This window comes from Odocoileus virginianus, chromosome 12 (genome assembly GCF_023699985.2).
Source record: "Odocoileus virginianus isolate 20LAN1187 ecotype Illinois chromosome 12, Ovbor_1.2, whole genome shotgun sequence".
NCBI classification, from domain to species: Eukaryota; Metazoa; Chordata; class Mammalia; order Artiodactyla; family Cervidae; genus Odocoileus; species Odocoileus virginianus.
The window spans coordinates 14,803,466-14,816,388 of NC_069685.1; the positions used below are offsets into that span (position 1 = coordinate 14,803,466).

Here is a 12,923-nt window from a genome sequence, read left to right on the forward strand (position 1 = left end):
TTAAATTGAAATTCAGTTAAAGTAGGTGCTTTCTAGACTAGTTCACCAACTCTATATTACCATAGAAATTAAAAACTTGACTGACTTTTGGGGGCTCTATGCCTTACTTTTCCTAGTTTGACCAAATTCATAACCTTTCTGAGCTTTGATTTTCTTTATTTGCAAAGTATAATGTTTATAAATGGTAGTCAATCAGATTTTCTACTTATATAGCATATTTTTAATAGCAGATTAAATGAATCATAGTTAAATGTATTTAAGATCTATAGTTACTGATTTGAACATTTAGCTGAATTACAGACAACATTTTGCAAGGTAATGATGCAAGTAAGATTCGCCAAGCCTTGGTATTTCACTGGTGAATTATTTCAATGTCTACATCTCTTTTCATTCTTACCATTAGTAAATTGCATCTATGCACATTTGATTAATCTATCTGCTATATTTGGAGAGTTAGTTTTGCAAACAGTAGCAAGAAGATTCACCAAAGACAAGGCTAATGTCTAGCTCTTGAAACAACTAACTGAGCGGAACTAATGTTGTCATGTCTCATACTGACAAATGAAATAACCTTCATTTAACTTCAGGTGCCCCCAGGCCCATTGAGTGAATTTTTCATCCTTATCCTTTGCTTATACGCAGCAAATAGAATAGCTACCACTATAGGGATCTTAGCAGCTTTGACTACAATAACACAAAGCCCTGGGATGAAGGAGACAGTTTCCATCTCCAGTACATTTTCCTTTCATAGAAAAATAGTTGTGAACATTATACATTATGGATTCTTGTGATATTCTATGTTTAAGTTATTTTATATGTGATACATATATAATGGTATATAGTACATAGAAAAGAAAGGGAGGAAGGAAGAAAGAAAGGAGGGAAGAAATGAAGGAAAAAAGGAAAGAAACTACTATATTATACTGTAAAACTGCAGTTGGAATCAGGTGCAAGATCGGCCTGGATTTACTGTTTAATATGAATGAGTCGGCTGACTTTTCTGCCCCTTACTCTTCTAATCTCTACGCAGGCGGAGCTATTAAGAGCTCCGGCGTTTCTGTATCTCAAGAGCCTGGGTATATCACCTTATCAATGAAGCACAATTATCTTTTAATGGTGATGCCAACCTGCTCGGACTATTTTGAAACAGATTTCCCTTAAAATTCCCTATTGTCTTGTGATTCATATCCAATTCATTTTGTGGGCCATTTTAAAGTCAGGGTTTATGTTTTAAATTGTTCTTTGAAATGAGATCAGCAGGTCTACATTTTTTTTTTTCATCAGCACTATTTTTATAGTTGTAGGAATTTGAAAGAGATCTTCTGGGAAAAAATAGACTTATCTTGTTTTATTAATAAGTGGCTTTTAAAAGGCTATAAGGTAGCCCTACTGTTAGATTTCAAACAACCTAGTATCTTTAGCTAAGGAGACTCAACAGCTTGAACTCCACTTTCCTCATATGGTGCATGAGATGCCATTTTCCTAAAGCCAACAAATTTTTGAAATATAAAATATCAAAGAAAATATGCATATTATTTTTTAAAAGAGAATAAGATTTTATAACATTTATATAAAATAACTTTCCTATAAAAGTTTAACTTTTTTCCTATAAAATGGAAACCTTTTTCTATAAAATGCTTAACTTTCCTATAAAATAAAATGCCCATCTATATTTTTATAATTGTCTCAGTACCAAAAATCTGAAAATTAAGGGCTATTCATATCACAAAAGATAATATAAGGAGGATAAAATGAGGAACATCTTAAAATGAGACAAATATCACTGATCAGATTATCTTAGGATTTTAATGTTTTGATTGATTCTTTTTTTGTATATGTGATTTCTCCTAGAGAAAAGCAATCAGTTGCAGCTAATTCTAACTAAATGTAAAGGAATAAAACTGCTCCTAGGATATATTTAAAATATGCTGTTGAATAGAATGAATAACTGACTTCAGTGAGCATTTTAGAATATATAACATTTTTCAATTTTATTTTATTTTTAAATTAAATTTTATTGGAGTATAGTTGCTTTACAGTGTTGTGTTAGCTTCTCTGATGAAGTGAATCCTTTTATATATATATATGTTTACCTCCTCTTCTTTGGATTTCCTTCCTGTTTAGGCTACCACATGGCAATGAGTAGAGTTCCCTGAGCTATACAGTAGGTTCTCATTTGTCATCTATACTGTAGTATCTATACATACTATCAATATTGTATATGCATCAATCCCAACCTCAAAATTCATCCCATCCCTCCCCTTTCCCCTGGGTCTATACATTTGTCCTCTATGTCTCTGTCTCTATTTCTGGTTTGCAAATAAGATCATCTATACCATTTTTCTCAATTCCACATATATGCATTAATATGCAGTATTTGTGTTTCTCTTTCTGACTTACTTCACTCTGTATGACACTCTCTAGGTCCATCCATGTCACTTCAGATCACCCAATTTTGTTCCTTTTATGGCTGTGTAATATTACTTTGTATGTATGCACCAGATTTTCTTTATCCATGCCTCTGTTGAGGATGCTTCCCTGTCACAGCTGTTGTGGGTAGCACTGCTATGAACACTGGGGCACATGTGTCTTCTGAAATTATGCTTTACTCTGGGTGTATGCCCAGTAGTGGGATTGCTGGATCACAGAGTAGTTCCATTTTTAGTTTTTAAAGGCGTCTCCCTACTGTTCTCCATAGTGGCTGTATCAGTTTATCACTAATATGTTTTTTAATAATTCATCTTTATAAAATGTAAATATGCAAAATACATGTTTTCTAAGAGTTTTTTTTTCTTTTTTTTTAAGCTAGAACAAGTTAAGTTTAATAGCTGGTTGACACTCGAAGATGTTCATAAGACAGGTTAGGAACTGGATAGTTTAGTGTGGAAGAAGTCAGACTAGCCAGAGATGGAGATTTTATAGGCTTCTGTAAAAATATAGGGTTAAAACCCTAAAAGAGATGAGTTCATAAATAGAAAATAGAATAGAAAAGAGTAAAATTCAGAATTTTGGATATGAAAGAGCTTGCTCATAACTTTGGAGGTTCTTAACTGTAGATGATTTTAAAGAATGCTAGTTTCTTCATTTAGACTTAAAGATAAATAATTGGCTCTTTTTTGAGTGGAGCGTGTTTGAGTCACTTGGTTCTCTTCCTTTGTCTACTCTTTCAAAGTATCTTAGTTCCTGAATAGATTACTAGGATTCCCAACATTTCAGTGAGATGGATGAATAAAGAGAAAGTTTCTGTTCCTAGAAAGTAGCTTCAGAGGATGCCTGAAACTATGGATAGATTGAAGAGACAGATTCTCCATGAAGCTAGCAAAGCTTAGGTTCAAGCCTTTTCCTGTGCATGGGCTTCTTTATAAGACCCTAAAAGGGGCCTTAGCGCCATGTTTGTGGTCACAAATAGTTTTGCAAATTTTGCAAAAGTAAGTCAGTTCTGTTGTTGACCAGCTTGTTGACCAGGCTTCCCTGTCCTTCACAGAGCTTGCTCAGACTCATGTCCATTGAGTCAGTGGTGCCATCCAACCACCTCGTCCTCTGTCGTCCCCTTCTCCTGCCTTCAAATCTTTCCCAGCATCAGGGTCTTTTCTAATGGGGCAGCTGTTCATGTCAGGTAGCTGACATACTGGAGCTTCAGCTTCAGCATAAATCCTTCCAATGAATATTCAGGACTGATCTCCTTTAGGATGGACTGGTTGGATCTCCTTGCAGTCCATGGGACTCTCAAGAGTCTTCTCCAACACCACAGTACAAAAGAATCAATTCTTTGGTGCTCAGCCTTCTTTATAGTCCAACTCTCACATCTGTACATGACTACTGGAAAAACCATAGCTTTTACTAGACATAGCTTTTACTTTTACTTTCCTGGTGGCTCAGATGGTAAAGTGTCTGCCTACAATGTGGGAGACCCAGGTTCAATCCCTGGAGAAGATCTCCTAGAGAAGGAAATGGCAACCCACTCCAGTATTCTTGCTTAGAAAATCCCATGGATGGAGGAGTCTGGTAGGCTACAGGCCATGGGATCACAAAGAGTTGGACACAATTGAGTGACTTCACTTTCACTATATTAGACAGACCTTTGTCAGCAAAATAATGTCTCTGATTTTTAATATGCTGTCTAGACTTATCATAACTTTTCTTCCAAGGAACAAGTGCCTTTTAATTTCATGGCTGCAGTCACAATCTGCAGTGATTTTGGAACTCAAGAAAATAAAGTCCGTTACTGTTTCCATTGTTTCCCCATCTATTTGCCATGAAGTGATGGGACCAGATGCCATGATTTAATTTTTTTGAATGTTGAGTTTTAAGTTAGCTTTTGCAGTCTCTTTCACCTTCATCAAGAGGCTCTTTAGTTCCTCTTCACTTTCTGCCATAAGGATGGTATCATCTGCATATCTGAGGTTACTGATATTTCTCCCTGTAATCTTGATTCCAGCTTGTGTTTTGTCCAACACAGTATTTCACATAATGTATTCTGCATATAAATTAAATAATCTGGGTGACAATATACAGCCTTGATGTATTCCTTTCCCACTTTGGAACCATGTGGAACCATGTTGTTCCATGTCCGGTTCTAACTGTTGCTTCTTGGCGACATACAGGTTTTGCAGGAGGCAGTTAAGGTGGTCTGGTATTCCCATCTCTTTAAGAATTTTCCACAGGTTCACTTCAGTTCAGTCACTCAATCGTGTCTGACTCTTTGTGACCCCATGAATCACAGCACAACAGGCCTCCCTGTCCATCACCAACTCTCTTAGTTTACTCAGACTCATGCCCATCAAGTCGGTGATGCCATCCAGCCATCTCATTCTCTGTCATCTCCTTCTCCTCCTGCCCTCAATCCCTCCCAGCATCAGGGTCTTTTCCAATGAGTCAGCTCTTCACATGAGGTGGCCAAAGTACTGGAGTTTCAGCTTCAGCATCAGTCCTTCCAATGAACACCCAGGACTGATCTCCTTTAGGATGGCCTGGTTGGATCTCCTTGCAGTCCAAGGGACTCTCAAGAGTCTTCTCCAACACCACAGTTCAAAAGCATCAATTTTTTGGCGCTCAGCTTTCTTCACATCCATACATGACCACTCCACAGGTTAATCTCCATCAATTAAAACTTCTCTCTTAAAAAACACAAAACAAAATAAAAACTTCTCTCTTCCCTCAGATATCGACTTCCCTCATCATTCCTCTTCTTGTTGGGTGGTGTTGGAAAGGCCACAAGTTTTCTTGGATCTAATAAAAATCATAGATGTCTCTTTTGGAAAACTGAGTTCGGAATATGTTTAATTTGTGCTTCAGACATGTGGAATTATCCACATGTTTTTAGTCACTTTGGTATATTGTTGCTATTGCTGATCACCCAGGTTTTAGCAGAAATGTAGTGTAATTCATTGCAGCATCATGCCCCCACCCCCACCCCCGACCCACAGGTAGTTTAAATTGATGCACAAACTATTTTATTTAGAAGACTGAGCCTCACTATCACTTTCCTTTTCAGACTAAAATTTTTACTTTTTTTTAGAGAAATAGCAAAAGTTGAACTATCAGCCTTCTATGCTTAATTAATAGGGAAAATAATCATAGCCAGTACTTACTGAATGCTAACTTCTTGTAACTACTTCCCACTCCATCTTCTAGCAGAAGAACCATGTCATAGAGAGATTGTATACTTTTCCCAGTGTTGCACAACTTATACCTAGCAGAGCTGTTATATGGAGCCACGGACTTACAGTCCCATCAGGAACAAACTCCTCACTCTCCATTCCAGAAATCCCTGGGTATAAGGTCTTTAAGACTTTGGATGAAGCAGACAACTACTCAGGGTCCTCAGGTTTCTCATCAGATAAGTGAAAGTGGACTAGAATTTAGTGTTGGCAGTTTTGAGTGATCACATGATCACTTGAGAAAGCTGTGATCCCCCTTCCATGAAGGAGAACGGAGTCACTAAGACAATCAACATCTGTTCTTGGACACCTTAGAATCCTTTTCTTAGGTCTTAGGTTAAAATCCTCTGGACTAAGAAATCTTAAATTTCACACAAATCTAATATGTTGCTAGTTTAAGAAAAGATGGCTTTCCAGGTGTGGTGCTAGTGGTGAAGAACTCACCTGCCAATGCAGGAGATATACAAGATGTGGGTTTGATCCCTGGAGGAGGGCACGGCAACCCACTCCAGTATTCTTGCCTGGAGCATCCCATGGACAGAGGAGCTTGGTGGGCTGCAGTACATAGAGACTCACAGACTTGGACACAACTGAAGTGACTTAGCAGGACTTTCAGTTGATTAGTGACTTTTTAAAAGAAGACAAGCTCAGCACTCCAACAGTCCATTAAGTGACTGTTCAGTATCTGCCTTAGTGGCTGTTTAGTTTGGGTTGTACTTCTGGGGTTTTTTTGTGACCTTGAGTTCTCTGAATTTAGCTGAAGTCTTTTCACTTGAGGACGTATTTTATTTAAAAAATTTACTGTTTCAGGTGTATTTGGCTTGAACCACTATGAAAAAGTGATGGTATTTACCTGAAGCTAATAAAATAATCTATGTTTTCCCTGTAAATGAGATTGGAAAAACAACCAAGGTGTCAATATCAAAGTCAATTTGAAAAGGATCTACTATGAAATTAGATTTCTCAAATAAAGTGTGGTTTAACAAGAGGGCTTTCACTTTGTCTTTCTTCTTATAGGGATACTTTTCATTAGAATGTAAAATGATGGCATGTTTTGAAGTGGTAAACTTAATATGTATCAAACTTTATGGCTTTCAAGATCAAAGGATTGAGTTTCAATTTAAATGTATGGGTTTTTTATTATTAGAAAAAGCAAAGTATCTCACTGGAAAACAGATCAAGACATCTTGTGTTTTCTTTCTATGCCACCTAAGGAAATTGCAAAATTCAATTGCATGCATTCAAAATTGTGTGATGTAGTATACACAGGCAAAAAACTGTGGTGTATAGATTTTTTTAAAGGCACTAGTACTGTTTTGTCCTTGAGTCAAAGTACTATAATATTTTGGCTCTTTTCTCTGCAACTTTTGGTTGAAAGATTGTTCATTATTGTTGAATTTCAATATGATTGCAAATTAAATGATGCAAAACACAATGAAGTAAAATACACAAAAGACCAATTAATGTGTTATCTCAGTAAGTATATAGAAGAATGAGAGAACATGCTGTTCTACACGGTAGTATATAATTAAGATGTAGTCATAAATCAAGCAAATATTATAACTTGTTTAGGTACACAGGTGGCTTTTAGAAAGATTGATTAGCTCGTCTTGCCCCCTTGAGATGTGGGTTCATTGTTATTCCTGCAAAATTAAACAGAATAATTCCTCACACTTCCCACAGTGTGAATGCTTCAATGCAAACAGCATGCTGGAGATAAGTGTTTGCAAGGTGTTCATCTCCGTGTCCATTCTTGTTACAGATGCTCTCTACGACGTCATCACCGTGGGAGCCCCAGCTGCCCATTTTCAGGGATTTAAGAATGGTGGTCTTCGGAAACTCCTACATAGATTCGAAGCAGAAAGAAGAAAGTAAGTGATAGACAACAGAATGCATTCATGATTATCTTCCCTTTGGGGAAGGTTTTTTGTATACCAAGTTAGGATAAATAAGCTTGATCCATCACAATGAACAATTCTTGACATCTCCAACCATGCCATTCAGGAACTTAGAGTTGTTGAATTTCAAAAACAAAAAACTTGAACAGAAATTAAAATAAATGAAATGGCTGTGATGGCTAAGCATATTACTAATAGAGTAGAACTGTGTTAGCAGAAAAGTTTTCTGGAAGCCATCCTACTAATAAATAGTATTCTAGTATCAATGATTGTAACTCAATGGAGTGATGTTCAGACAGATATTTAGCTGAAAGCATAGTCTAATTTTCTGTGAAGACAAAGATACTTAATGGAGAGCACGAGTCCTAATTTATGACTCTGACCCTACTAGTGATTTCCACTGTGGCCTGAGGCAAGGCACTTAACTGCCCTATTATTTAATTATTCCATTAAAAAAAGCCATCCATACAGAACTCTATTAGTTAAGTGATGAAGTTAGAAGAGAAAACTTCCTATTCCTTACAGAAAAGGAGACACAAAAACCGAAGTATTGTTGGTGTTGTTTATAATTTTAATTTATTTTCTCAACCTTGTGTTTTGTTCTTAGCTACTTTAAAATATTGCATTAGTACTGTAGTTTATCCCCACATGTACCAACCAAGTTTACCCTGTTATATCCTCTGGTTATGACCATACTCATGTATATTTTAAAGAGTGTTATCCAAGTGTGAAGAGTAACTTTCTTTTCCCTTTCAAGTAGTTACTCTTCTTGAATTAAGAGCTCATATTTGGGGAATTCCTGGTTGTCCAGTGGTTAGGATTCTGAACTTCCACCATGGCGGGGTCACATGTTCAGTCCTTGGCCACGAAACAAAGATCCCACAAGGTGCACAGGCAGCCAAAAAAAAAACCTCCAATTTTGAAAGTTAGGGGGAAATAATTATTCTTTAGTCATAGTTGGTTTAGTAATAGTATGAAATAATCTGAGTGGCAAAACTAAAACCATTTTTAAAAAGCTTTATCACATAACATATTTGTTATTCACTGTCCAGATGTTCAGGAAGAAGGCATTTAAAATAAGTTGGAATTGTATAACTGATGTACTGTTATATAAATGTACAAGCTAGCAATGTGTATATGTGTGTGTGTGTGTGTGTGTGTGTACATAATAATATATATGTCTTTCTTGTTTTAAAGAAATTATCTTTCTACTTGTATAATACTTTTAAATTAGCTAGTGTTCTTATTAAGATTTTTCCAGTTTTTTATTTTGGTTTTAATTTTTCAGTGGGTAGGGAATATAGTTCTGTAAGGTTGTATCACAGATGTAAATTGGACTAACCATCACCATAGTCATCGTAAATAACCATCCCATTATCACATAGAAACTCCCTAGTGTTATCCCCTAGTAGTCACACTCTTCCCCCAAACCTTTCTGCTGCAGAAAGTGGTTCTGTTGCATTACTGTTGGAACAGGGAGTGGACATCAGAGTTCCAACTAGGGGCTCTGAGAGGAGGGTCACCTCTCATTTAATTCATGGAGGTTGAATGTCAGTTCAGTGACAGACCCCATGGGGAAGGGGATGCCATCTGTTTACTGAAATGAGAAGAAGAGTGAAATACAGGTTTGTGCCTGAGGGCTTTACTAGGCAGGGATATTTCTCACTATCCCCTCGCTGCACCATCCTTTGAGTGGAGGGGTACTATTATGTTTGTGATATTCACCCTCAGGCATTTATGGTTAAAAACTTACTGTTCTGTGGGGCTACCCTTTAATTAGTCCTTTGACTTTTCTTGGGTGCTGTTTATTTGACCTTTCGCTTCACTGAGGGCTTCCCTTCTATCCAAAGTGAAATGTTTAGGAGGCAAAGAGGGACAAAAATCAAGCAAATGTGGAAATAATGATGATGTCATTCCTTAAGTCCTGAGGCTCCTAGCCAGTCTGTTTTCTTCTCTCCACCTCTTGGTGTCTTCTGATAAATGAGTTATATATTTTGTACAGAGTAGTTTGTTTTGTTTTGTTTTTGGTGGTTAGAGGGAAAAGTAAAATAGATTGTGTTTATTCCATCTTGTCTAGAACTAGAAGCCTCTATCTTGAGAATTTACTATTTTTTGCAATCAAATTTTTAAAGTGCATAATACAATTAAAAGATTGAAAATGCCCACAGGGTACATAGAATTTACTTGAGCACATAAAGCAAGTGTATGTGAAACATGGAATCTATCCATATAATTTCGTAAAATATCACTATATGCTATGGGCAAAGACAAATGTTAAGTTGTATATTTAAACATTGATGTTTTGAGCTTTAAATATCTGCATGAGTACCTGAATTCTCCAGTGTTCTTCACTTTTCATTGGCATGTTTATGTATATATAAACACACACACACATTCACAAACACACATACCACAAACACACAGAGCTCTAAGATCAAATCTAAAATAAAAAAGTGAGTCCAATGCTTGTAAATGTTGATTTGCTTTAGGTTTTTCATATGTGCTATTTATCCCATTGCTTTATTGATGACTTTATTGATGAAATGCCATTTTTAAAATTAAAACAATAGCTTAGCCTAGATCTTAAAAATACTCTCTATAGGGTAGTGGTATGGGACAAATACAGCTTGTTGAGGCAATACCCCGATGAGTATAGTATCAGCCTCTTCATCAAGTTGAGCAATAACCTGAGCAAACATGTCAAGCTTAAAGTGATATCACATTAATCAAATAATTTTCTGCAGACCTTTTCAGCAACAAATATTGCATTTTTCAGCCACAAACAGTAATATAGAAATACATATGACTTATGATATGAGACCGTATTTACATTTGGCAGGACAGGAAATAGCATTAAGTGAAAGAAATTTTCTTCACCTTTTCTTTCTTTTGATAACCCTTCCCCTGCCCAAAAAGAGATAGCTGCATCTTTTAGATATTTTTAGGAGACCCACCACAGCTATTGTTACGACTTCCCCTTCATTTATTTTCTTCTCAGCTAAGCCAATGAAATACTATCATCTAGGAACAGATGTAATTTATGTGTCTGTTCCTTCGTGATCTATTTTTTGATGAATACATTGACCACATAATGAAAAGCATTTTAGCATAAGAAAGCATTGCCTATAGTATTCATATAATGTAATTCAGATCACATAAAAAGTATTTTCAAGACTACAAGATAATTAATTAGGAAGATTGATTTTTTTTAAAGCACAAATGTCTCAGTACATTAGTCCCTGTTCAGAAACCATCAAGGAATCCATGCTCATTCATTGAGCATTCAAAACCTCCATGATTTCACCCCACTGACTTTCTACATTCATTTCCTCCTCTCTTGAAGTTGTTTCTTTATGGTACAGAAACTATTTTATTAATGGATTTCACTTTTCCATCTCTTCCCCTTTTCTTACTCTGTTGCTGTTTACAAAAAATTACTGTTTTTATCTCCCCGCTATTTTTCATTTCTCTCTGTAAAAATCATATACATAATCCTATTTGAAATTCTACACATAATCCATCCTAAGATTCTACTTTCTCCATCATGTCTTCCTGATTTATCAAGTTGATCTGACTCTTCATCCCAATGTTTTATTTTTACTTCCCATATAGTTTCCTAGGTCACAGTTATGGTATGCTAGGTTTGTTTTAGTCCAGTACTGTTATAATAGTTTGTTATTTCCTTAACTAAGACATGACGTCTTTTTGAATTTTAGATCTTCTGGAGTGTTCCACAGAGTAGATTCCATAGATCAAACTCAACAGGCATTGGAATTCACACGAGTCTGATTTAAAGTGCCAAAAACTTCAGTGGGAGATGAAGTTTCACAAATAATCATAATGCAGTGAGGTCAGTATTATATAGAGCAGGGGTGCTCAACCTTGGCTGCAAATTAGAATCACCTTTGGAGCTTTAAAATATTTAAGTCAGTCCTGGGAATGGAGCCCAGGCATTGTTAAGTTTTAAAAGCTTCCTGGGTGAGACTGATGTGTGTCTAGGGTTGAGAACCATTGATACAAATGTAGGTGAATAGTGCTGGGAGAGGCCAGAATGGTGTGGAGGCTAGAAACAGGAATAGCGGCACAGGGGAGTTAAACTTGAAAACTGCATAGAACCTCAATTAGCCTCTATCAAAAGGAAAGAAAATGTATGCAAAGGAATATTTGTTGTAATACAGAGGAAAAGCATTACGTCTTGTTACATGGAAATTTTTCTTTAAAGAATCTCTCACTCATTAAATTGTTATAAAATGGAACCAAAGATGGTGATAAAGCAGTAAGAATTTTGATCTGGAAAAGCTTGGGCCTGAATAACATGAATGAATAAAAACCAAGCATATTATAGAGCTTTTCATGCTTTAGAGATGAGGCATTTTAAGAACCAAAATGTAAATTACTCATATTATTTTTTGGTGGGCTTGTTTTTTAAGGTCTTTGTTGTAATAAAATATTGGTTACATATAAAATTTATCATTTTATCCATTTAACCATTAAAAAATCTTATTAAAATATAGTGTACTTACAATGTTGTATTAGCTTCAGGTGTATAGCAAAGTTATGTACATATAGGTGTGTATAAATTTATATTCTTTTTACAAAAATCCTAATTTTGGTCTTTTTAGTAATGTATGTGTACACACACATATATATATACATGTATATGTAGATAACGTATGTATATGCATGTGTGTGTGTGTGTGTGTGTGTGTGTGTGTGTGTGTGTGTGTATTACCTTAAAAGACCAAAATCGCATTGTTTGTAACCCATGTATTCATTTGTTCATCAAACACTTACATGTTCTTGGATTTGGTGATTTACCTAGACTGTTTAGAAGCTTATAGATTCCTCTCTCAAAATATGAATCAATTCTTTAGTTCCAGTATTACTTAAAAGAAAGGGAAAATTACCATGACAACACTCAGCTGGAACCTCAGATTCAGCCAGAACTTTCACTGAGCAGGATCATGACCTGAAGGCATAGCCCTTTCATTAAGATAAAAAGGTACCTCATGAAAACCAAGAGCCTTTGTAAAGAAGAAAAGCCAATGACAGGCAGTGTTCACTTCTCAAGAGTATTAATTCCCTGTGATCTACCTGTTCATTAAGGACAAACTCACAGCTGACTCCCTGCAAGAGATTTTAGTGTCAAATGCCTACCTTGAGTATCTACCATGTCTTTTCCTCCACTACCCTCACCCCCTCAATGCGCTCCCTCAATCTGTTGATAATGTTGATTATCAACATTGACAGCCCCACAATTTCTAATAGAAGAGAGAAAGAAATTATTTGGAAAAGTCAAAAGGAAAGCAAAGTAAAATTTTACCCATAGAAATGTTATAGCCTGTTTTTGAGCCTACAACACTTG

At 36.0% G+C, this 12,923-nt stretch overlaps 1 protein-coding gene across 5 annotated transcripts in view; it reads left to right on the top strand.

The window, feature by feature from the left end:
• The window catches only part of INPP4B (inositol polyphosphate-4-phosphatase type II B), an 825,365-nt gene that overhangs the window by 646,414 nt on the left and 166,028 nt on the right, over positions 1-12,923 (top strand). For all 5 annotated transcript variants that reach the window (XM_070474820.1, XM_070474815.1, XM_070474816.1 and 2 more), the window contains one exon: positions 7,423-7,531. In XM_070474820.1, the coding sequence (XP_070330921.1) occupies positions 7,423-7,531 (109 nt within the window). The remainder of the gene's footprint in view (positions 1-7,422; positions 7,532-12,923) is intronic.